General features: G+C 46.3%; 1 protein-coding gene across 1 annotated transcript in view; it reads right to left on the bottom strand.

Moving 5' to 3' along the window:
- Positions 1 to 26,651, bottom strand: part of NQO2 (N-ribosyldihydronicotinamide:quinone dehydrogenase 2) — a 116,876-nt gene that overhangs the window by 41,683 nt on the left and 48,542 nt on the right. Inside the window, exon 4 of the mRNA XM_063925207.1 lies at positions 12,159 to 12,260. Within this exon, the coding sequence (XP_063781277.1) occupies positions 12,159 to 12,260 (102 nt within the window). The remainder of the gene's footprint in view (positions 1 to 12,158; positions 12,261 to 26,651) is intronic.

Here is a 26,651-nt window from a genome sequence, read left to right as displayed (position 1 = left end):
ACGGAGTCCCCAGCATCCACTAGGACGTTAGAGAAAATAAGATTTTACTCACCGGTAAATCTATTTCTCGTAGTCCGTAGTGGATGCTGGGCGCCCGTCCCAAGTGCGGACTGTCTGCAATACTTGTATATAGTTATTGTTAACTAAAAGGGTTATTGTTGAGCCATCTGTTGAGAGGCTCTGTTATGTTCATACTGTTAACTGGATATAATATCACGAGTTATACGGTGTGCTTGGTGTGGCTGGTATGAGTCTTACCCGGGATTCAAAATCCTTTCCTTATTGTGTCAGCTCTTCCGGGCACAGTATCCTTACTGAAGTCTGGAGGAGGGTCATAGTGGGAGGAGCCAGTGCACACCAGGTAGTCCTAATTCTTTCTTAGCTGTGCCCAGTCTCCTGCGGAGCCGCTATTCCCCATGGTCCTTACGGAGTCCCCAGCATCCACTACGGACTACGAGAAATAGATTTACCGGTGAGTAAAATCTTATTATCTGTGCTCAGTGTGCTGCATATATCTGTGCTCACACTGCTTTATTGTGGGGACTGGGGACCACCAGTATTATATAGGAGGAGTACAGTGCAGAGTTTTGCTGACCAGTGACCACCAGTATTATACGTTCTCTGCCTGAAAAACGCTCCATATCTGTGCTCAGTGTGCTGCATATATCTGTGCTCACACTGCTTTATTATGGGGACTGGGGACCACCAGTATTATATAGGAGGAGTACAGTGCAGCGTTTTGCTGACCAGTGACCACCAGTATTATACGTTCTCTGCCTGAAAAACGCTCCATATCTGTGCTGCATTGTAGTATATAGTAGGAGTACAGTGCATAATTTTGCTGACCACCAGTATATAATATATAGCAGTACGGTACAGTAGGCCACTGCTCTGCCTACCTCTGTGTCGTCAAGTATATTATCCATCCATACCGGTGGTGCATTTCAGTTTTGCACAGTTTGCTGACCACCAGTATATAATATATAGCAGTACGGTACAGTAGGCCACTGCTCTACCTACCTCTGTGTCGTCAAGTATACTATCCATCCATACCTGTGGTTCATTTCAGTTGTGCGCAGTATATATATATAGTAGTAGGCCATTGCTATTGATACTGGCATATAATTCCACACATTAAAAAAGGGAGAACAAAAATGTGGAGGGTAAAATAGGGAAAGATCAAGATCCACTTCCACCTCGTGCTGAAGCTGCTACCACTAGTCATGGCCGAGACAATGAAATGCCATCAACGTCGTCTGCCAAGGCCGATGCCCAATGTCATAGTAGAGAGCATGTAAAATCCAAAAAACAAAAGTTCAGTAAAATGACCCAAAAATCAAAATTAAAAGCATCTGAGGAGAAGCGTAAACTTGCCAATATGCCATTTACGACATGGAGTGGCAAGGAACGGCTGAGGCCCTGGCCTATGTTCATGGCTAGTGGTTCAGCTTCACATGAGGATGGAAGCACTCATCCTCTCGCTAGAAAACTGCAGTGCCACTCCTAGAAGTACCAGGTGTTTGTGTCGGCCACTTGGGTCGCTTAGCTTAGTCACACAGCTACCTCATTGCGCCTCTTTTCTCTGACGTCCTAAGTGGATGCTGGGACTCCGTAAGGACCATGGGGAATAGCGGCTCCGCAGGAGACTGGGCACAACTATAAAGAAAGCTTTAGGTCTAACTGGTGTGCACTGGCTCCTCCCACTATGACCCTCCTCCAGACTGCAGTTAGAATCTTGTGCCCGGCTGAGCTGGATGCACACAAGGGGCTCTCCTGAGCTCCTAGAAAGAAAGTATATTTTAGGTTTTTTATTTTACAGTGAGATCTGCTGGCAACAGACTCACTGCAGCGAGGGACTAAGGGGAGAAGAAGCGAACCTACCTAACTGGTGGTAGCTTGGGCTTCTTAGGCTACTGGACACCATTAGCTCCAGAGGGATCGACCACTGGACCCGACATCGATGTTCGGTCCCGGAGCCGCGCCGCCGGCCCCCTTACAGAGCCAGAAGCAAGAAGTGTTCCGGAAAATCGGCGGCAGAAGACTTCTGTCTTCAACAAGGTAGCGCACAGCACTGCAGCTGTGCGCCATTGTTCCTCATGCACACCTCACACTCCGGTCACTGATGGGTGCAGGGCGCTGGGGGGGGGGGGGGGCGCCCTGAGGGCAATATAATACACCTTGGCTGGCAAATCTACACCATATATAGTCAGGAAGGCTATATAGGTGTAAAAATACCCCTGCCAGAATTCCAGAAAAAGCGGGTGAAGTCCGCCGGAAAAGGGGCGGGGCTATCTCCCTCAGCACACTGGCGCCATTTTTCCCTCACAGCTCCGCTGGAAGGACGCTCCCTGGCTCTCCCCTGCAGTGTCAAGCTACATAAGGGTAAAAAAGAGAGGGGGAGCACTAAATTTAGGCGCAGTATATATATAATATAAGCAGCTATAAGGGAAAAAACACTCATTTATAGTGGGATCCCTGTGTTATATAGCGCTCTGGTGTGTGCTGGCATACTCTCTCTCTGTCTCCCCAAAGGGCTTTGTGGGGTCCTGTCCTCTGTCAGAGCATTCCCTGTGTGTATGTGGTGTGTCGGTACGGCTGTGTCGACATGTTTGATGAGGAGGCTTATGTGGAGGCGGAGCAAATGCAGATAAATGTGATGTCACCCCCTGCGGGGTCGACACCTGAGTGGATGATTCTGTGGAAGGAATTACGCGACAGTGTCGACTCCTTGCATAAAAGGTTTGACGACATACCAAATATGGGACAGACGGCTTCTCAGCCTGTGCCTGCCCAGGCGTCTCAAAAGCCATCAGGGGCTTTAAAACGCTCGCTACCTAAGATGGCAGACACAGATGTCGACACGGATACTGACTCCAGTGTCGACGACGATGAGACTAATGTATCTTCCAATAGGGCCACACGTTATATGATTGAGGCAATGAAAAATGTGTTGCATATTTCTGATGTTACCCCGGGTACCACAAAAAAGGGTATTATGTTTGGAGAGAAAAAACTACCAGTTGTTTTTCCTCCATCTGAGGAATTAAATGAAGTGTGTGAAGAAGCGTGGGCTTTCCCCGATAAGAAACTGGTAATTTCTAAGAGGTTACTAATGGCGTACCCTTTCCCGCCAGAGGATAGGTCACGTTGGGAAACATCCCCTAGGGTGGATAAAGCGCTCACACGCTTGTCAAAGAAGGTGGCACTACCGTCTCCGGATACGGCCGCCCTGAAGGAATCTGCTGATAGAAAGCAGGAGGCTATCCTGAAGTCTATATATACACACACAGGTGTTATACTGAGACCAGCTATTGCTTCAGCATGGATGTGCAGTGCTGCAGCTGCGTGGTCAGATTCCCTGTCGGAAAATATTGATATCCTAGACAGGGACACTATATTGCTAACCGTAGAGCATATTAAAGACGCACTCTTATACATGAGGGATGCACAGAGGGATATTTGCCGGCTGGCATCTAAAATAAGTGCAATGTCCATTTCTGCCAGGAGAGGGTTATGGACTCGGCAGTGGACAGGTGATGCAGATTCTAAAAGGCACATGGAAGTTTTGCCTTATAAGGGTGAGGAGTTGTTCGGGGATGGTCTCTCGGACCTCGTTTCCACAGCAACAGCTGGGAAGTCTACATTTTTACCCCATGTTCCCTCACAGCCAAAGAAAGCACCGTATTATCAGGTACAGTCTTTTCGGCCCAATAAGGGCAAGCGGGTTAAAGGCGCGTCCTTTTTGCCCAGAGGCAGAGGTAGAGGGAAAAAGCTGCAGCATACAGCCAGTTCCCAGGAGCAAAAGTCCTCCCCCGCTTCCTCTAAGTCCACAGCATGATGCTGGGGCTCCACAGGCGGAGCCAGGTACGGTGGGGACCCGTCTCAAAAATTTCAGCGATCAGTGGGCTCGCTCACGGGTGGATCCCTGGATCTTTCAAGTAGTATCTCAGGGGTACAAGCTGGAATTCGAGACGTCTCCCCCCCGCCGTTTCCTCAAGTCTGCCTTGCCAACAAATCCCTCAGGCAGGGAGGCAGTGTTAGAGGCAATTCACAAGCTGTATTCCCAGCAGGTGATAGTAAAGGTGCCCCTACTTCAACAAGGACGGGGTTACTATTCCACAATGTTTGTGGTACCGAAACCGGACGGTTCGGTGAGACCCATTTTAAATTTGAAATCCTTGAACACATATATAAAAAAATTCAAGTTCAAGATGGAATCGCTCAGGGCGGTTATTGCAAGCCTGGACGAGGGGGATTACATGGTATCACTGGACATCAAGGATGCTTACCTGCATGTCCCCATTTACCATCCTCACCAGGAGTACCTCAGATTTGTGGTACAGGATTGTCATTACCAATTCCAGACGTTTTCGTTTGGTCTATCCACGGCTCCGAGGGTATTTACCAAGGTAATGGCCGAAATGATGATACTCCTTCGAAAAAAGGGGGTTATAATTATCCCGTACTTGGACGATCTCCTGATAAAGGCGAGGTCCAGGGAGCAGTTGTTGGTCGGGGTAGCACTATCTCGGGAGGTGCTACAACAGCACGGCTGGATTCTAAATATTCCAAAGTCACAGCTGGTCCCTACGACACGTCTACTGTTCCAGGGGATGGTTCTGGACACAGAACAGAAAAAAGTGTTTCTCCCGGAGGAGAAGGCCAAGGAGCTGTCATCTCTAGTCAGAGGCCTCCTAAAACCAAAACAGGTGTCGGTGCATCACTGCACGCGGATCCTGGGAAAGATGGTAGCTTCCTACAAAGCAATTCCATTCGGCAGGTTCCATGCAAGAACCTTTCAGTGGGACCTGTTGGACAAGTGGTCCGGATCGCATCTTCAGATGCTTCGGCTGATAACCCTGTCTCCGAGGACCAGGGTGTCTCTGCTGTGGTGGCTGCAAAGTGCTCATCTTCAAGAGGGCCGCAGATTCGGCATACAGGACTGGGTCCTGGTGACCACGGATGCCAGCCTTCGGGGCTGGGGGGCAGTCACACAGGGAAGAAACTTCCAAGGACTATGGTCAAGTCAGGAGACTTCCCTACACATAAATATTCTGGAACTGAGGGCCATTTACAATGCCCTAAGTCAGGCAAAACCCCTGCTTCAAAACCAGCCAGTACTGATCCAGTCAGACAACATCACGGCAGTCGCCCATGTAAACCGACAGGGCGGCACAAGAAGCAGGGCGGCGATGGCAGAAGCCACAAGGATTCTTCGATGGGCGGAAAATCACGTGTTAGCACTGTCAGCAGTGTTCATTCCGGGAGTGGACAACTGGGAAGCAGACTTCCTCAGCAGACACGACCTCCACCCGGGAGAGTGGGGACTTCATCCGGAAGTCTTCCAAATGATTGTAAACCGTTGGGAAATGCCACATGTGGACATGATGGCGTCCCGCCTAAACAAAAAGCTAGAAAGATATTGCGCCAGGTCGAGAGACCCTCAGGCGATAGCTGTGGACGCTCTAGTGACACCGTGGGTGTACCGGTCGGTTTATGTGTTCCCTCCTCTTCCTCTCATACCAAAGGTACTGAGGATAATAAGGAGAAGAGGAGTAAGAACTATACTCATGGTTCCGGATTGGCCAAGAAGAGCTTGGTACCCGGAACTTCAAGAAATGATCTCAGAGGGCCCATGGCCTCTGCCGCTCAGACAGGACCTGCTGCAGCAGGGGCCCTGTCTGTTCCAAGACTTACCGCGGCTGCGTTTGACGGCATGGCGGTTGAACACCGGATCCTGAAGGAAAAGGGCATTCCGGAGGAAGTCATTCCTACGCTTATTAAAGCTAGGAAAGAAGTTACCGCAAACCATTATCACCGCATTTGGCGAAAATATGTTGCGTGGTGTGAGGCCAGGAAGGCCCCAACGGAGGAATTTCAGCTGGGCCGTTTTCTGCACTTCCTACAGTCAGGGGTGACTATGGGCCTAAAATTGGGTTCCATTAAGGTTCCATTAAGGTCCAGATTTCGGCTCTATCGATTTTCTTCCAGAGAGAACTGGCTTCACTACCTGAAGTTCAGACTTTTGTTAAGGGAGTGCTGCATATTCAGCCCCCTTTTGTGCCTCCAGTGGCACCTTGGGATCTCAACGTGGTGTTGGATTTCCTAAAGTCACATTGGTTTGAGCCACTAAAAACCGTGGAATTGAAATATCTCACGTGGAAAGTGTATACGATGGGGTTAATCTATGGTTAGCTCTTATTAACCGTGGCCACTAGCTTTCTCATGCACCCCTGTGTGGACTTTATTATCCTGAACCTGTCTCAGCTGTTTCTTAGCAATCATCTTTGAGCCAGTGCAATAGGTGACTAGTGTGCCTTTAAAAGCCATAAAGTCTGTGGCAGGTACACATTAAATCTAGCAGGCAGATGAGTTGTGTAACAGCAGTGAAGTAGTCAGGTTTTAAGACTCTGTGATAGTGTAGGACCTGCATGAAGATGGGGTACCTTGAAAATCGGTATGCAGGCTTCCGTGCATTGGCCAATCCACCAACTAAACCCCCATCATTTATTTATTGAATTGTTGAGGATAAGTGAGTTTACTTTGGTGAGTGCTGGGTTCTTTGTTTGTATCACGTGGAAAGTGGTCATGTTGTTGGCCTTGGCTTCGGCCAGGCGTGTATCAGAATTGGCGGCTTTGTCATGTAAAAGCCCTTATCTGATTTTCCATATGGATAGGGCAGAATTGAGGACTCGTCCCCAGTTTCTCCCTAAAGTGGTATCAGCTTTTCATCTGAACCAACCTATCGTGGTGCCTGCGGCTACTAAAGACTTGGAGGCTTCCAAGTTGTTGGACGTAGTCAGGGCCCTGAAAATCTATGTTTCCAGGACAGCTGTAGTCAGAAAGACTGACTCGCTATTTATCCTGTATGCGCCCAACAAGTTGGGTGCTCCTGCTTCAAAGCAGACTATTGCTCGCTGGATCTGTAGTACGATTCAGCTTGCACATTCTGCGGCTGGACTGCCGCATCCTAAATCAGTGAAAGCCCATTCCACAAGGAAGGTGGACTCTTCTTGGGCGGCTGCCCGAGGGGTCTCGGCTTTACAACTTTGCCGAGCAGCTACTTGGTCGGGGTCGAACACATTTGCTAAATTCTACAAGTTTGACACCTTGGCTGAGGAGGACCTAGAGTTTGCCCATTCGGTGCTGCAGAGTCATCCGCACTCTCCCGCCCGTTTGGGAGCTTTGGTATAATCCCCATGGTCCTTACGGAGTCCCAGCATCCACTTAGGACGTCAGAGAAAATAAGATTTTACTCACCGGTAAATCTGTTTCTCGTACTCCGTAGTGGATGCTGGGCGCCCATCCCAAGTGCGGATTGTCTGCAATACTTGTATATAGTTATTGTTTAACTAAAGGGTTATTGTTGAGCCATCTGTTGAGAGGCTCAGTTGTTGTCATACTGTTAACTGGGTATTGTATCACGAGTTATACGGTGTGATTGGTGTGGCTGGTATGAGTCTTACCCGGGATTCAAAATCCTTCCTTATTGTGTCAGCTCTTCCGGGCACAGTATCCTAACTGAAGTCTGGAGGAGGGTCATAGTGGGAGGAGCCAGTGCACACCAGTTAGACCTAAAGCTTTCTTTATAGTTGTGCCCAGTCTCCTGCGGAGCCGCTATTCCCCATGGTCCTTACGGAGTCCCAGCATCCACTACGGACTACGAGAAATAGATTTACCGGTGAGTAAAATCTTATTTTTTTCTTTGCATTATGTACTGTTTGGGGACTATTTTTTTGAAGTGCCATCCTGCCTGACACTGCAGTGCCACTCCTAGATGGGCCAGGTGTTTGTGTCGGCCACTTGTGTCGCTTAGCTTAGCCATCCAGCGACCTTGGTGCACCTCTTTTTTTCTTTGCATCATGTGCTGTTTGGGGACTATTTTTTAAATCTGCCATCCTGTCTGACACTGCAGTGCAACTCCTAGATGGGCCAGGTGTTTGTGTCGGCCACTTGGGTCGCTTAGCTTAGTCACACAGCTACCTCATTGCGCCTCTTTTTTTCTTTGCATCATGTGCTGTTTGGGGACTATTTTTTTGAAGTGCCATCCTGTCTGACACTGCAGTGCCACTCCTAGATGGGCCAGGTGTTTGTGTCGGCCACTTGGGTTGCTTAGCTTAGTCACACAGCTACCTCATTGCGCCTCTTTTTTTCTTTGCATCATGTTCTGTTTGGGGACTATTTTTTTGAAGTGCCATCCTGTCTGACACCGCAGTGCCACTCCTAGATGGGCCAGGTGTTTGTGTCGGCCACTTGGGTCGCTTAGCTTAGTCATCCAGCGACCTTGGTGCAAATTTTAGGACTAAAAATAATACTGTGAGGTGTGAGGTGTTCAGAATAGACTGAAAATGAGTGGAAATTATGGTTATTGAGGTTAATAATACTATGGGATCAAAATGACCCCCAAATTCTATGATTTAAGCTGTTTTTGAGGGTTTTTTGTAAAAAAAACACCCGAATCCAAAACACACCCGAATCCGACGAAAAATTTTCAGGGAGGTTTTGCCAAAACGCGTCCGAATCCAAAACACGGCCGCGGAACCGAATCCAAAACCAAAACACAAAACCCGAAAAATTTCCGGTGCACATCACTAGTTCCCAGGAACAAAAGTCCTCCCCAACTTCTATTAAATCCACCGCATGACGCTGGGGCTCCGCGGGGAAAGTCCGCTCCTGTGGGGGCACGTCTTCGTCTTTTCAGCCAAGTCTGGGTTCACTCTCAGGTGGATCCCTGGGAAATAGACATTGTTTCCCAGGGGTACAAGCTGGAATTCGAAGAGGTGCCTCCTCGCCGGTTTTTCAAATCGGCACTGCCGACTTCTTCCCCAGAGAGGGAGGTAGTTTTGGCAGCAATTCAAAAGTTGTGCCTTCAACAAGTGGTGGTCAAAGTTCCCCTGCAGCAGCAGGGGATGGGCTATTACTCAACCCTGTTTGTGGTCCCGAAACCGGACGGTTCAGTCAGACCCATTCTGAATTTAAAATCCTTAAACCTATACTTAAAGAGGTTCAAGTACAAGATGGAATCGCTCAGAGCGGTCATCGCAAGTCTGGAAGGGGGAGATTATATGGTGTCCCTAGACATAAAGGATGCATACCTTCATGTCCCCATATATCAACCTCATCAGGCGTTCCTGAGATTTGTGGTGCAGGATTGTCATTACCAATTTCAGACGTTGCCGTTTGGGCTTTCCACGGGCCCGAGGATTTTTACCAAATTAATGGCAGAGATGATGGTGCTCCTGCGCAAGCAGGGTGTCACAATTATCCCATACTTAGACGATCTCCTGATAAAAGCGAGATCGAGAGAACAGTTGCTGGACAGCGTATCTCTCTCCCTGAGGGTGTTGCACCAACACGGTTGGATTCTCAATCTACCGAAGTCACATTTAGTTCCAACGACCCGATTGCCTTTCTTAGGCATGATTCTGGACACGGAACAAAAGAGGGTCTTTCTCCCGATGGAAAAGGCCCAGGAACTTCAGAGCTTGGTCAGGGACCTGTTAAAGCCAGACAGGGTGTCGGTACATCACTGCACTCGAGTTCTGGGAAAGATGGTGGCGTCTTACGAGGCCATTCCATTCGGCAGGTTCCATGCCAGGACTTTTCAGTGGGACCTTCTGGACAAGTGGTCCGGGTCACATCTACAGATTCATCAGATGATCCGCCTGTCCCCCAGGGCCAGGTTATCTCTCTTGTGGTGGCTGCAGAGTGCTCACCTTCTAGAGGGTCGCAGGTTCGGCATTCAGGACTGGGTTCTGGTGACCACGGACGCGAGCCTCCGAGGATGCAGAGCAGTCACACAGGGAAGAAACTTCCAAGGTCTGTGGTCAAGCCAGGAGACTTGTCTACTCATCAACGTACTGGAATTAAGGGCCATATACAACGGCCTTCGTCAAACGGAGACCTTACTTCGAGGTCTACCGGTTCTGATTCAGTCAGACAACATCACAGCAGTGGCTCATGTAAACCGCCAAGGCGGCACAAGGAGCAGAGTGGCAATGGCGGAAGCCTCAAAGATTCTTCGATGGGCGGAGAGTCATGTAAGCGCTTTGTCAGCAGTCTTCATTCCGGGAGTGGACAACTGGGAGGCAGACTTCCTAAGCAGACACGATCTGCATCCAGGAGAGTGGGGACTTCATCAGGAAGTCTTTGCAGAGATTGCAAGTCGGTGGGGACTGCCTCAAATAGACATGATGGCTTCACGCCTCAACAAGAAACTTCCGAGATATTGCGCCAGGTCAAGGCACCCTCAGGCGGTGGCAGTGGACGCACTGGTGACACCGTGGGTGTTTCAGTCGGTCTATGTGTTCCCTCCTCTTCCTCTCATCTCAAAGATACTGAGAATCATAAGACGAAGAGGGATTCAGACAATTCTCATTGTTCCAGATTGGCCTCGAAGGGCCTGTTATCCGGATCTGCAGGAAATGTTCACAGAAGATCCGTGGCCTCTTCCTCTCAGGGAAGACCTGTTACAACAAGGGCCCTGTCTGTTCCAGGACTTACCGCGACTGCGTTTGACGGCATGGCGGTTGAACGCAGGATCCTAGCGGAAAAGGGCATTCCGGATGAGGTCATTCCTACTCTGATAAAGGCTAGGAAGGAGGTGACATCGAAACATTATCACCGTATCTGGAGGAAATATGTATCTTGGTGCGAAGCCAGGACTGTTCCTCCGGAAAGAATTCCATCTGGGCCGTTTTCTCCACTTCCTGCAAACTGGAGTGAATTTGGGCCTAAAGTTAGGCTCCATTAAGGTTCAGATTTCGGCCCTATCCATTTTCTTTCAAAAGGAATTGGCTTCTCTTCCAGAAGTCCAGACTTTCGTGAAAGGGGTGCTGCATATCCAGCCTCCTTTTATGCCTCTGGAGGCACCATGGGACCTTAACGTGGTGTTACGGTTTCTTAAATCTCACTGGTTTGAACCTCTTCAAACAGTTGAATTGAAGTATCTCACTTGGAAAGTGGTCATGTGATTGGCTTTGGCTTCGGCGCGGCGAGTGTCGGAGATGGCGGCTTTGTCTCACAAAAGCCCTTATCTGATTTTTCATGTGGATAGAGCTGAGTTGCGGACTCGTCCTCAGTTTTTGCCTAAGGTGGTTTCTTCTTTTCATATGAACCAACCTATTGTGGTGCCGGTGGCTACTAGGGACGTGGAGGATTCCGAGTCCCTGGATGTGGTCAGGGCATTGAAAATTTATGTGGCCAGAACGGCTCGGGTTAGGAAAACAGAGGCCCTGTTTATCCTGTATGCAGCCAACAAAGTTAGCGCTCCTGCGTCTAAGCAGACTATTGCTTGCTGGATCTGTAACACGATTGTAAGTATAAATATTTTGTTTGACACTATCACTGTTATTCTGATGATGGGGTTTAATTCCCCTGAAACGTTTAAGCTATGATGTGTCGATTTTTCAATAAACCTTTCACCATTTAAGAAGTCTTGGAGTGCGTCCTCGTTCTTTGGTATATGCAAGTGAGGCCATCATACCAAAGGAGGGCACACAAGCAAGGTTCATGTGGTAGGGTACATGCTGCCCTGTTGTAGTGCCGGCTTTGGACTAGTGTATACAGACGGGTCTACATTTATCTTGACCTTTGATAGGATTAACTGAGACTGGCCAGTCGGACTTAATCCCCTGCTGTAATGACTTAAACCCCTGCTGTAGTGTTCTCTGTATTGTATTGCAGTTGAGAACAATAGATGAAGGGTTTATGCTAATAAATCAAGTTGTGCCTAAGCGCAGAAAATTAGTCAAGATAACCGTGGACCCATCTGTGTATATATATATATATATATATAAATATATATATATATATATATATATATATACACATGTGTGTGTGTGTGTGTGTGTGTGTGTGTGTATATATATATATATATATATATACACATATAAATTCCTGTGACGGCGGTGGTGGTGGGCCATTGCTGCTATCGGCCATGGGCATGGGGAGGGAGAACAGGAGAATTATATTTCCTATGTCCGGAATGTGAGTAAGGGGCACTACTGTGTGGCCATATTCCCTTTTCAGCCTTTCCCTTTCTAATATGGGGGAGCGCCAGTGCGTTACTTTGCCAGGGGCGCTCGGACCCCTAGATACACCCCTGATAATGATGTAAAACAGTTCTTTATTGCATTTGTTTGATCAGAATAACTTACTTGGATAGGCCAAAGAAGGTATCTGATGTCTCCGCTTATGCCTTCTTTACTGAACATTTGTTCAGTTCCCCCCGTTGTAAATGAGAGCAGCGCTAGTTTATCCTGCACAGCACAGAAGATATAGTAAACATGATCAATTACAAGGAAACAATGCCTTACATTTTCACATACAGTACAACCTCCTGTAACGATTCTTGTAAACAACTTTGTAATACACATGCGTATGTAATTTTGACAGCAAGAATGACTGACAATAATTAAAGTTGATGCAGAGTTGATGTGGTAAATGTTATCGCATTGTGGGCAGTGTCGTAACTATAAAATAGGGGCCCCCCCGGCCAAAAAGTTTCAGGTACCTGCTTGTTATCAGGTGTTCTGCTCGTTGCCAGGGCATCAAACCCCCAGCCGCCGCTGTCGTGGGTCTGCGGTCCTGTCACACCTGCCCCATTAAAAATGTCCCTTACAAAATGGCTGCCGCCTCCTCTAGCATCCTTAATAACTGTCTCCTCTGAGGTGGGGGCCATTTTGGGAGGGATATTTTCAATGGGGGCAGGCACGATAGGACTGCAGACAAGTATTTGCAGGTTCAGGCAGTGGCGTAGCAGTAGCCCGTGCTGCACATAGAGTAATGTACAGATGTTTGGTACTTTGCGCATGTGTCGACTCTGTTTTGGGGGAGTGACGAGGCAAGGATCTTCGTTGGAAGAGTTTGATTTCCAGGCCTCTTTGTTGGATCTGCAGCGGCCGGATTGTGCGATCCCATGGGTCACGCAGCCGGCCGATGGTATTGCAGCTGATCCGAAGCTGCTTCCTAGGACGCACCTCGGATCACTAGTGCAGGCAAGAGGTGTCTACTTATATCAGACTCCCCCTGCTGCATTACCATATACAGTAAGTGCTATCTCTGGTGCTTCCATGTAAGCAGAAGTGATAACACCTCCGTCCACATCTGAATCAGGCCTTGTGTGCATATATTCACTCGTACACAGAGTTGTATTCATTTTAGCGTCTGAACCACCCCAATCCTTATGGCTAGTTTCATAGCCTTTATCAGTTTCAATGCGCTACAGTACCAGCCTTATCTGTTACATTAAAGATCCTTCTGAAAATTGGTGTACAGCTCAGTATAACCTGCATTAAACTTAGCCATGTTATCCCTTTAGCCGCAGGTGAAGATGTGTTTAGTTTGCATATGTTTGTCCTGATGTGCCATAAAAACATGGCAAATCTACTGCCAATTGCTCTACACTTTATTAGTGTAGTCAATACTCCCCCGGTAATGACATGATAACTGGGATAGCACCTTGAAATTCAGTCCAATTGAATAAGTTTCAGTTACTGCAAATATAAAACAAAAACAAAAGAAAAACAATTCTTCTAAACATGCAAATGTAGTCATAGATACTGTAGATAAATGTTGTGTGAGGAACTGCGCCACTCGTTATATACAACTTCTATATGCTGGTAGCTGCTATTGAACGAATCATGGGTGTACTGTTATCACCCACTCTATGAAGTACTGATTACCATGGAATGTTCAGTGCATACCCAGCTTATAGTATACAGATACAAAATTGTGCCGCCATACAATTCCAATAAATAATCACAATGAATATGAAAAAATCCCCCAAAAATTATTAAAATTATATTGTAAAAGATAGGTAGGTAGTTCATGTATTTATATTACGTATTCTGGAGTACAATACTAGAAAGAAAAGGATTGTCTCTTTGTTGGCGCACTTACAAGAGAAAGAAGAATATATTTAAAATATAACTTTTAATTTCATATGATTAAAATGCCTGAGAACGTGAAAAATCATGAGACAACAATCACAAACAATACATAGAATGAAATAAAATAATGAAATGTTATCAAATCCTCGTATGTGTCTTTATTATATTTATTTAATTTATAATTTTTGAATGTGTGCTGCAATGACTTAAAGATAACCGTAGATTATTGGATCATCAAATCAAACCCTTATTACCTAGGATACCTTTATTAATTCAAAACATAGGTGGGTATAGTATTGTAACCAATAATCATTACAATTTTACGGTAGGATTTTTATTCCGTATTCATAATTTTGCACATATACATGGAACCGAACTGCAATTATTCTACACACAGTGTCAATTAACAGTTATTACCGTATATAATTTAACAGTTATAGCTCATTGGTGGCTCATCTTTTATCTGTCTCAATGGTTACCATAACCTATGGCCATTGTAACACGATCCTAATAAATGGCCATTATTAGCACTGAAGCTGCAGATTGCTACTGTACCCTCTGTTATTCTAACCACTCTTATAGTTGTAAATAGAGCTGTAGGGTTCTATATCCTTTATTAAAAATGATGAGCTACCATATCCATATCCTGCATAATATAACCCGCAGGAGATAATGGCATTCACTTTTAAAGGATAACCACACCACCCTATGAGCCTCTGTTAACCTCTCATATGTGCACTCCTCTGTTTATTTATTAAGCAGACTGTCCTGCAGAGGGCATGTATATGCCAGAAATACAGTGATATCACATTGATTTAAGTTAAATAAATATGGGCTGTCTGCAGTGTGTATTCATAACACTAACTGTCCACAGCCTGAGTATTGCACTGGTTCAATGTAGCAGGAATAGCTCATATGTATCTCTTTCATGTAACTTTTCTACTGCCGTGTTAACAATTGCAACAATACATAATCTTTATGATGTTGTCATAAACATTGCAACAGTTACACCTGGAGCTGCAGATTTCTATTTCCTCTATTAAAGATGAACTACTATGTCCATTTCTTTACATAGATAATTCTACAGGAGGTGATTGCAATCAATTTTTAATATATAATGCTCCTCCACATGAGCTCCTTGCCGTTTAAGTAGAAATGAGCTGTGTTTCTATGTGCGTTTGTTGCACAGACTTGCCACAGCCTACATTAGAGTATGCCTTGGAATGTGATTTTAATATATAGCTCCTCCACATGAGCTACTTGCTGTTTAAATAGAAATGAGCTGTGTTTCTGTGTGCGTTGATTGCACAGAATTGCCACAGCCTGCGCTAGAGTGTACATGTGTATTATACTGATTTAGATTACCAACACATATTACTATATACGATATCACTGTGTATCACTGTTGCACTCCGTCCCCAGCCATCACTAAGCTGCATCTGCATGATAAGCTGGTTTGATTTAGTCAGGTGTACTTGTGTTCCTATATATGGATTCTGACACTACCACACGTTAAATATACAAGTCCCATTACTGACTAAGTTTTAATAAATCCTGTTGTGGTAAGCATCGGTCCCCTCCACTTCCCTGACTATAGACAAGTTACATGTATTGTACAATAATATCACATGAATAGATTAAGCATTGCACACACAATCATTTGTTAATGCGGACACATAGTGAGTGAGCTGGCGTGCTAACGCCGCTCTGAAACGCCCACGTGCACGTTTCACTTTAGCTTCGTCAGGGCAAACCCGATTGCCCTGCTCTGAGATACTATAACGGCTGGGAAGGCCAATCGCGGCTCAGTTTTGCGGTCATGTGATCTCCCATCTAGGAGACGTACTCACGCGTCTCCTTTCCCCCGTCTCTGATTGAACAAACAGCGCCTCTCATATTATGCATAATCCAGTATGAGTGGTTGGTATACATTGTAACTAGGACCCGAACACTGAATGAATAATAATTCATAGTAATAAATAAAAGAAAAATGTGTATGAGAGCTGCGTTTTATATATTTATATCTGAGTTGGTAACATTACTAAACAGTGATTGTTAAAATCACTGACACTTTATTCTGAAAGAAATCCGGACTGAGGAAATTATATATTGATGCAATAAGCAAAAATCACTGCTATCAATTATATGGAATTCTACATATGTTGATATAATTTTCAAAAATTAAGATTATATCTCCAATGGATTTATAAATAATAACTCAGATAAGTGTTAGATCTGCAAGTGCAAGTGTTATAAAATATTTAATAACTAGAAATATACAAAGCCGTGATGTATAATGAGTATATAAATACCCTAATTGTGACATTTGCTATAAAGTGATATGAATTTGAAATGTGATCATATACTTAAAAAATATAAAAATAGTGAAATGTGACCAATATTGCAAAGAATATGAAAAAAAGTGACAAGTGAAAAAAATAAAAATAAGTGAGTGTGTATATGATGTGTGTAATAATAAGGACCTAACCATACTTTGTCTTGATGTTATATCCATCACTAATTTAATAACGTGATATTGACTCTGGGAGTAAATCCTCAGATTTAAACATCTGTGCATGTTACGCACACCAGTGCTAACAGGAGTATACCGGTGTATGAACAGAGAGGGAAGCGAAGCAAACGAACTCACAGACAGTATAACATAACATACACAGGAGGTGATGGAATAACTAATAAACACAAAGTGAACGGAGAAGCCCAAAGGCTCAGGAATTGGGTGTCTCCCTAGTGTCAGGAATGCTCAGATGGAATAGAGCGGACAATGAAGCGATGTGTAGTGATTTAACATGTGGAGCACCTGAAATGATGTTGCTAAGAGCAACAGAAAAAACCCCAAAGGGTTACCAACGGGTGTGGGAATAAACTCCTTGGTCAGAGATAGAAATATAGACACAAGGAGAGTATCCACAATCCTAACCCCCACTTGCAGGGCACAGGTTCAGCTTACTGCCACTAAACTGACACCTGGACGCCCTGCACAGTGAGGGAGGATTAAGCAAGCAGGTCTGAGAGTACAGCCTCAAACCTGCTGGGTTCACAGAATAGCAAAAGAACCCCAGCAGGTCAAACAACTGACTCCAGTCTTACTGCTAGGTCCGGATTGGCAGAATGAAGTACCGAATCCCAAGGCCTATTCGCAGTAAGCAACAAGTAAATACAAAGTCACACAGTACTAGCTAACTCTCTGGAACTGACTAACAAACAAAGATTCAGCAGCATTTGCCTAGCCTGAGAGGATGGTTTATATAGCAGGTGCTGTCCACGCCCCACTCAGACCTCACAGACTGTGAGCACAAAACCAGCGCCGGATTCCCTGCCGTGCACATAGCCTGTAACCACTACACAGTAAAAACCCGGACCGGAGTATCAGCTGCGCTCAGGTTACTTCGCTAACACTTGCCTCCCGGTTGCCATGGCGACGTGGCAGCACACAGCAGGAGATCCTAACAGTTCCCCCCCTCTGACGAGGGGTCAAAGAACCCCTACCACCGGGTTTATCGGGGAACTGCGAGAAGAAAGAGCGTATCAGTCTGGGGGCATGAAGATCACAACTGCGCACCCACGACCGCTCCTCCGGGCCATACCCCTTCCAGTGCACCAAAAATGACAGCCGACCTCGAACCATCTTGGAGTCAAGAACCCTTTCAACCACAAACTCCCTCTGACCCCGTATCAGAAGAGGAGAAGGTCTTCCACTGGAAGAAGGATTACTAACCGCCAGTTTTAAAAGGGAACAATGAAATGTTTTATTGATACCCAATGAACGGGGCAGATCTAACTGAAATGCCACCGGATTGATAACCCTGGTGATCTTATAAGGGCCGATGAACCGGGGACCAAACTTATGAGATGGCTGTCTCAACTTCAAATTCTTGGTGGACAACCAGACGAAGTCTCCTAATTTGAAGCTGCAGGGTCTTCTCCGCTTATCAAAAACCCTTTTGGTCACTAATGACACAGACACAAGGGCTTTCTTCACTTTCCTCCAAATACCCCTAAGGACCGAAACAACAGAGGAACCACCAGACGTGGAATCCAGGGGGTCAAAAGAATTGGCCTTAGGATGATGCCCATACACACAAAGGAAGGGAGAGATCCCTGTAGCAGAGTGAGCCGCGTTGTTATAGGCAAACTCCGCCATGGACAGATGAGCAACCCAGTCAGTATGACACTTGGAGACATAACACCTGAGGAACTGCTCCAAGGACTGGTTCACCCTCTCAGTCTGCCCATTAGACTGTGGATGGTAGCCTGACGACAAGCTCACAGAAATCTGGAGATCAGAACAAAATGCCCTCCAGAATTTGGCCACAAACTGGGATCCACGGTCAGAGACCACATCAAGTGGCAACCCGTGGAGGCGCACAACATGCTGCATAAATAACTCAGACAGGCGTCTGGCCGATGGCAACCCAACCAGTGGAACGAAATGTGCCATCTTCGAAAACCTGTCAACGACAACCCAAATGGCTGTCATCCCCGAGGATTTGGGCAAGTCCACCACAAAATCCATGGAAATGTGGGTCCATGGCTTAGACAGAATAGAGAGTGGATGTAATGGGCCGACAGGAACCCCTCTAGGAGTTTTATTTCGGGCACAAACGTCACATGCCCGAACCCACTGATCCACATCCCTAGCCACCGAGGGCCACCACACCGCCCTAGACAGCAACTCCCGAGTTCTGGCAATGCCCGGATGCCCTGCCGACCTCTTGGCATGGAATTCCAGGAACACTCGCTGTCTTAACCTAGGAGGCACAAACAAGAGACCTACCGGAAGGTCTGGAGGAGCCTGCTCCTGTGCTCTAAGGACTAATGACAAGAGGTCCTGGGTAATGCCCACTTTAATACATGATGGGGACACAATGGGCAATGGCTCCTCAGTGGTCCTTGAACTGGAGCAAAACTCTGCGAGAGCGCATCAGCCTTGATGTTTTTTGACCCAGGGCGATATGTTATCAAAAAATTAAAGCGAGCAAAAAACAAAGCCCATCGTGCCTGCCTGGCATTGAGCCGCTTTGCTGACTCTAAATATGCCAGATTCTTATGGTCGGTGAGAATTGAGACCACAAACTTAGCCCCCTCAAGCCAGTGTCTCCACTCCCCGAGTGCATCCTTTATAGCCAACAATTCCCGGTTACCCACATCATAATTCATCTCGGCAGACGAAAATTTACGGGAAAAGTAAGCACAGGGATGAAGGCGATTATCAGACACCCCCATCTGAGAGAGCACTGCCCCAATACCTATCTCAGAGGCATCCACTTCTACCACAAAAGGACGCTCTGGATCTGGGTGTCGCAGCACCTTGGCCGAGACAAATGCCCTTTTGAGACGGGCAAAGGCCGCTTTGGCCTCACAAGACCAGCGAGCAACATCCGCCCCTTTCTTAGTGAGTGCCACCAAGGGGGCCACTATAGATGAAAATCCAGCGATAAACCGTCTATAAAAATTTGCAAAGCCCAGAAAATGCTGAAGCGCCTTCAAACTAGTGGGCTGCACCCAATCCAGGACTGCCTGTACCTTAGAACCCTCCATTTGGAAACCTTCTGAGGAGATAATATACCCTAGAAATGCGATTTGCTGGACTTCAAACTCGCACTTCTCCAGCTTCGCCCCAAGCTGGTGGTCTCTGAGTTTCTGGAGGACTAAGCGTACATGCTTCCGATGTTCCTCCAGGGAATGAGAGAAGATTAGGATGTCATCTAGATAAACAACTAAGAATCTATCCAAATATTCCCTGAGCACATCGTTCATGAATTCCTGGAAGACTGCCGGGGCATTAGAGAGCCCAAAAGGCATCACCAAATATTCATAATGCCCTGAGTGGGTATTAAAGGCAGTCTTCCATTCATCCCCCTCTCTTATTCGGATTAGATTGTAGGCACCGCGTAGGTCAATCTTAGAAAAAATGGTGGCAGTACGAAGCTGGTCAAACAAAACCGAAATGAGAGGCAGTGGGTACGAGTTTTTAATCGTGATACGGTTCAATTCCCTGAAGTCGATGCAGGGTCGCAACGAACCGTCCTTTTTACCCACGAAAAAGAACCCCGACCCAACTGGGGACTGTGAGGGTCTGATAAATCCCTTAGCCAAGTTCTCCTGAATGTACTCTGCCATAGCCTGAGTCTCAGGACGTGACAGGGAGTACAACCTGCTCTTGGGAAGCTTAGCATCCGGCAACAAATCAATGGCACAGTCATAGGGGCGATGGGGAGGTAGTACCTCCGCAACTTTTTTGGAGAACACATCCGCAAAATCTGCATAACATCCTGGCAATCCTGGCAAACTTAGCTGCGAGAGCCTGACTGGAAGGCTCAAGCAACTCCTGAAACAATCACTACCCCAACTAAGAATCTCCCCAGAGACCCAGTCAAATTGAGGGTTATGGGCCCTTAACCAGGGTAACCCCAAAACCAATGAGGCAAAAGAACAATTTTTCAGAGTATGTGGCTCCAATAAACAAAGGAATTTGGCTGGTGCAGGAGGTAATTTTACCCTGGGACAATGGTTCCCCGTTTAACCCACAGATCTCAATCTCTGATGCCAAAGGTACTGAGGGAACAGAGTGTTCCAGGGCGAATTGACGGTCCATGAAAACCCCATCGGCCCCACTGTCAACAAAGGCCTCAGTCTTGACAGTTTGACCGAGGATCTCCAAAGTCACCGGAATGAGAAAAGTATTTTTAGGAAATTCTGACTTCTGGCCTGACAGGATATTTCCCATCACCCTCAGGCCCTGAAGTTTTCCGTTTTTTCTGGGCATGATACTACAACATGACCTTTATTCCCACAGTACAAACACAAACCCTGCTGTCTCCTCCACGTCTTCTCACGCGAGGAGAGGCGGGTAGCCCCAATCTGCATAGGCTCCTCGGAATATTCCTCAGAGTCTGAGGTTCCCTTGGGAAAAAAGGAAACTGCGGTCTCCCTTTCAAGCCTACGCTCTCTCAGCCGTCTATCCACCCGGATGGATAACTGCATGAGCTGATCTAAGCTATCAGGCGAGGGATATTGTACCAGTTGGTCCTTTATCTGGTCAGAAAGGCCCCTTCGGTACTGGTTTCTCAGGGCTGGGTCATTCCACTGGGTATCATGAGCCAACCTCCGAAACTCCGTACTATAAACCTCAGCTGGCCGTCGCCCTTGCTTAAGAACCGTAATCTGAGCCTCGGCTGAAGCCATCTTGTCAGGGTCATCATACAAAATGCCCAGTGCCGTAAAATAAGCATCAACACTTTTAAGCGACGGACAGTCAGGCTGTAACCCATATGCCCAGACCTGTGGGTCTCCTTGAAGCAAGGAAATCACCATGCCCACCCGCTGAATCTCCGACCCAGAAGACTGGGGCCTAAGCCTGAAATATAGCTTACAGCTCTCCTTGAAACAAAAGAACTGCGAGCGATCTCCAGAAAAACGATCCGGGAGATTTACTTTCGGCTCCTTATTACCAGTTATTTATATAGCGCACACATATTCCGCAGCGCTTTACAGAGAATATTTGCTCATTCACATCAGTCCCTGCCCCAGTGGAGCTTACAATCTATATTCCCTACCACATGTACACGTAGACACATTCACGCCTAGGGTAATTTTGTTGGGCGCCAATTAACCTACCAGTATATTTTTGGATTGTGGGAGGAAACCGGAGTACCCGGAGGAAACCCACGCAAGTACGGGGAGAATATACAAACTCCACACAGTTGGGGCCATGGTGGGAATCGAACCCATGACCTCAGTCCTGTGAGGCAGTAATGCTAACCATTACACCATCCGTACTGCCCCCCCCTGAACTTGCCGCTGCTGCTGCGGGAGCTCCGCTAGCGGCCTGCGGGGTGTTCATTTTAATGGACATCTCATTAAATTGTCGAGTCAGGACCTGCACCTGATCGACCACCTGTTGCAAAGTATTTTGAGGGGTATGCTCCATATTTCCACAAAATTTCAACAGGAGTAAGGCTGCTGAATATGTTACGCACACCAGTGCTAACAGGAGTATACCGGTGTATGAACAGAAAGGAAAGCGAAGCAAACAAACTCACAGACAGTATAACATAACATACACAGGAGGTGATGGAATAACTAATAAACACAAAGTGAACGGAGAAGCCCAATGGCTCAGGAATTGGGTGTCTCCCTAGTGTCAGGAATGCTCAGATGGAATAGAGCGGACAATGAAGCGATGTGTAGTGATTTAACATGTGGAGCACCTGAAATGATGTTGCTAAGAGCAACAAAAAAAACCCCAAAGGGTTACCAACGGGTGTGGGAATAAACTCCTTGGTCAGAGATAGAAATATAGACACAAGGAGAGTATCCACAATCCTAACCCCCACTTGCAGGGCACAGGTTCAGCTTACTGCCACTAAACTGACACCTGGACACCCTGCACAGTGAGGGAGGATTAAGCAAGCAGGTCTGAGAGTACAGCCGCAAACCTGCTGGGTTCACAGAATAGCAAAAGAACCCCAGCAGGTCAAACAACTGACTCCAGTCTTACTGCTAGGTCCGGATTGGCAGAATGAAGTACCGAATCCCAAGGCCTATTCGCAGTAAGCAACAAGTAAATACAAAGTCACACAGTACTAGCTAACTCTCTGGAACTGACTAACAAACAAAGATTCAGCAGCATTTGCCTAGCCTGAGAGGATGGTTTATATAGCAGGTGCTGTCCACGCCCCACTCAGACCTCACAGACTGTGAGCACAAAACCAGCGCCGGATTCCCTGCCGTGCACAGAGCCTGTAACCACTACACAGTAAAAACCCGGACCGGAGTATCAGCTGCGCTCAGGTTACTTCGCTAACACTTGCCTCCCGGTTAAAGGTCTGAATGAGAACAACAGCTATTTACCTTTTTTATAATCATAAAGGTGAATATCAACCATCTTATGATTAGATCTTTGTCATGTTGTCAATAGTCCTATGTTACGGTGGTACCATTTGGTAAAACTACCATGTATGGTAGTAATAGCATATTTTTTTCTGAGCTCTTAATCATGAGAGACCTCATATATTTAGTAATAATTGAATACAATTTTCTGTTGACTGCGTGGATTGTATTCTGGGGTCTTAGTAAATTATGGTATAATATAGATCTTCATTACACTTTAGTATTGACATATTGGTTTTAAGATGCAGCTGGAAAAATAAAAAATCAATTCTGCAATGTATTAATAGGAATTCATAATTTGGATAGGTTGACATTTTTAAAATTAATTAGTACAATGCACTATAGTGATATAAACCACTTAGGAGACATCAATAATCTCCAAAGCATGTATAGAATTATTTATTAAAGGCAATACAATGAGAATGCACAGATGTTTAAATCTGAGGATTTACTCCCAGAGTCAATATCACGTTATTAAATTAGTGATGGATATAACATCAAGACAAAGTATGGTTAGGTCCTTATTATTACACACATCATATACTCACTCACTTATTTTTATTTTTTTCACTTGTCACTTTTTTTCATATTCTTTGCAATATTGGTCACATTTCACTATTTTTATATTTTTTAAGTATATGATCACATTTCAAATTCATATCACTTTATAGCAAATGTCACAATTAGGGTATTTATATACACATTATACATCACGGCTTTGTATATTTCTAGTTATTAAATATTTTCTAACACTTGCACTTGCAGATCTAACACTTATCTGAGTTATTATTTATAAATCCATTGGAGATATAATCTTAATTTTTTTAAATTATATCAACATATGTAGAATTCCATATAATTGATAGCAGTGATTTTTGCTTATTGCATCAATATATAATTTCCTCATTCCGGATTTCTTTCAGAATAAAGTGTCAGTGATTTTAACAATCACTGTTTAGTAATGTTACCAACTCAGATCTAAATATATAAAACGCAGCTCTCATACACATTTTTCTTTTATTTATTACTATGAATTATTATTCATTCAGTGTTCGGGTCCTAGTTACAATGTATACCAACCACTCATACTGGATTATGCATAATATGAGAGGCGCTGTTTGTTCAATCAGTCACGGGGGAAAGGAGACGCGTGAGTATGTCTCCTAGATGGGAGATCACATGACCGCAAAACTGAGCCGCGATTGGCCTTCCCAGCCGTTATAGTATCTCAGAGCAGGGCAATCGGGTTTGCCCTGACGAAGCTAAAGTGAAACGTGCATGTGGGCGTTTCAGAGCGGCGTTAGCACGCCAGCTCACTCACTATGTGTCCGCATTAACAAATGATTGTGTGTGCAATGCTTAATCTATTCATGTGATATTATTGTACAATACATGTAACTTGTCTATAGTCAGGGAAGTGGAGGGGACCGATGCTTACCACAATAGGATTTATTATAACTTAGTAATGGGACTTGTATATTTAACGTGTGGTAGTGTCAGAATCCATATAAAGAAAGACAAGTACACCTGACTAAATCAAACCAGCTTATCATGCAGATGCAGCTTAGTGATGGCTGGGGACGGAGTGCAACAGTGATACACAGTGATATCGTATATAGTAATATGTGTTGGTAATCTAAATCAGTATAATACACATGTACACTCTAGCGCAGGCTGTGGCAATTCTGTGGAGCATTATATATTAAAAATTGATTGCAATCACCTCCTGTAGAATTATCTATGTAAAAAAATGGACATAGTAGTTCATCTTTAATAGAGGAAATAGAAATCTGCAGCTCCAGGTATAACTGTTGCAATGTTTATGACAACATCATAAAGATTATGTATTGTTGCAATTGTTAACACAGCAGTAGAAAAGTTACATGAAAGAGATACATATGAGCTATTCCTGCTGCATTGAACCAGTGCAATACTCTGGCTGTGGACAGTTAGTGTTATGAATACACACTGCAGACAGCCCATATTTATTTAACTTAAATCAATGTGATATCGCTGTATTTCTGGCATATACATGCCCTCTGCAGGACAGTCTGCTTAATAAATAAACAGAGGAGTGCACATATGAGAGGTTAACAGAGGCTCATAGGGTGGTGTGGTTATCCTTTAAAAGTGAATGCCATTGAGGGGCGTGGCCACGGCGGTGAAGGAGTAGGCAGCAGATCCCGGGAGCTCCCCGTTCAAATACCTCCTGTACCCATCCTGACTCCCTCCGGAGTGTCTACCCCCCAGTGTTGGTCCCCCCTCACCTCCGAGCAGCGGCGGGCACCCTCGTCCGCGGTCTCCGTGTGCTGGCTGACCGCGGCGGACAACTTCCGGAAATTGCGGCCTGTGACTCCTCCGGATCCCCGGCCTCGAGTTTGGCGCTCCCGGCCGCGCGACTCCCGGGGCCTCTTGACGGACGGGCGGCGGTGTATGGCTGCAGGAGGCGCCTTGGAGGACACAGCTATCCCTCCTACGCCTGGCTGGATGAGGCCCAGGACAGGTACTCCAGGGGAAGGGGAGAAGTGGAGAAGTGCCTGAGAACCCGGGGGCCATTTTGGGTGCAGCTCCACACATAGCCTTACTGCACAGCTCTCCCAGTCTACCCTGCAGGGGCCGCATATAGCTTGGAACTGTTGCTGCTCTAATATCTCACAGTGTATTACACACCAATATTCTACCTTTGCCTCCTGGAATTTGCTGCAGAATATTCTCTCCTCAATATTACCTTTGGTTTTACTTTTACACAAAGCCTGTGCTTCTTATCCATTGATATTTTGACCTAAAGATCGGGCAAGGTTGCTTTCCGACACTGAATACATACAACCTCGCTGCTGCTGCCTTCTGATTGCACTTCTATATTGCAACCCTATCCGGGGGTGTGTGTGACTGCTCCTTGTTCAATATGGTCAGGAACGGCCAGAGTGCGGCCGCGGCCAAACTGGAGAGATTTGTTAGGCAACCCAACCCCAGGGGGTTATCAGCTCCTCCTCAGGGAGCCTCTCCAACACACCCAAGCTCCCCCTCTGCATCTACTGCCAACTCCCCAGCGGCAGCTGAGGCGCCGTCTATTCAGCAGGTGCTGGAGGCTATAGCGGGCAGTGAACAGCGTCTCTCCGATAAGATGGAAAAGGTGCAGTGCGACCTCTCCTTACTCCGACAAGATGTTCAGCGTATCCGTGAGAGAGTGGGTGAGGCGGAGACACGCGTCTCCAACTTGGAAGATATGTGTGGCCCCCTCAGGCAATCCGTGTCCACGGTGACCCAGCAAGTTTCCTCCCTCCAAACCAAGCTTCTAGACATGGAAGGTCGGCTGCGCAGAGATAATGTAAGATTTGTGGGCCTGCCTGAGAGAGAGGAGGGCTCGCAGCCGGAGGACTTCCTCGAATCCTGGCTTAAAGAGATGTATGGCGCTGAGTCCTTTACGGCCCAATTCACGGTGGAGCGTGCACATAGGATACCAGCTCGGCCGTTACCTCCTGGCGCCCCTCCTCGCACCTTCATCGCCAAATTCCTGCATTATAAGGATCATGACTCGGTTCTCCGCCTGGGTCGTACGAAGGGCCCGTTGGTCCGTAATGGAGTCAGGGTGTCGGCCTTCCCGGACTTTGCCGCAGACGTCCAGAAGGACCGAGCCCAGTTTATGCCTATTAAACGACGTCTGCGAGACCTCAACCTCTCATACTCCATGCTGTTTCCCTCTCGGCTCCGGGTTGTGGCGGATGGGGAGACCAAGTTCTTTAATTCTCCTAGAGAAGCGGCCCAATGGCTGGACAGATTTGCGCCGGGTGCTCGTCAGCTGGCTCCGGACTCAGTCCCTGCGTTGAAGATGCTGGGACCTTGACT

This window comes from Pseudophryne corroboree, chromosome 5 (assembly GCF_028390025.1).
Source record: "Pseudophryne corroboree isolate aPseCor3 chromosome 5, aPseCor3.hap2, whole genome shotgun sequence".
Classification (NCBI taxonomy): Eukaryota; Metazoa; Chordata; class Amphibia; order Anura; family Myobatrachidae; genus Pseudophryne; species Pseudophryne corroboree.
The sequence above is the reverse complement of the archived record's forward strand: the minus strand, read 5'-3'. Positions and strand labels throughout refer to the sequence as shown.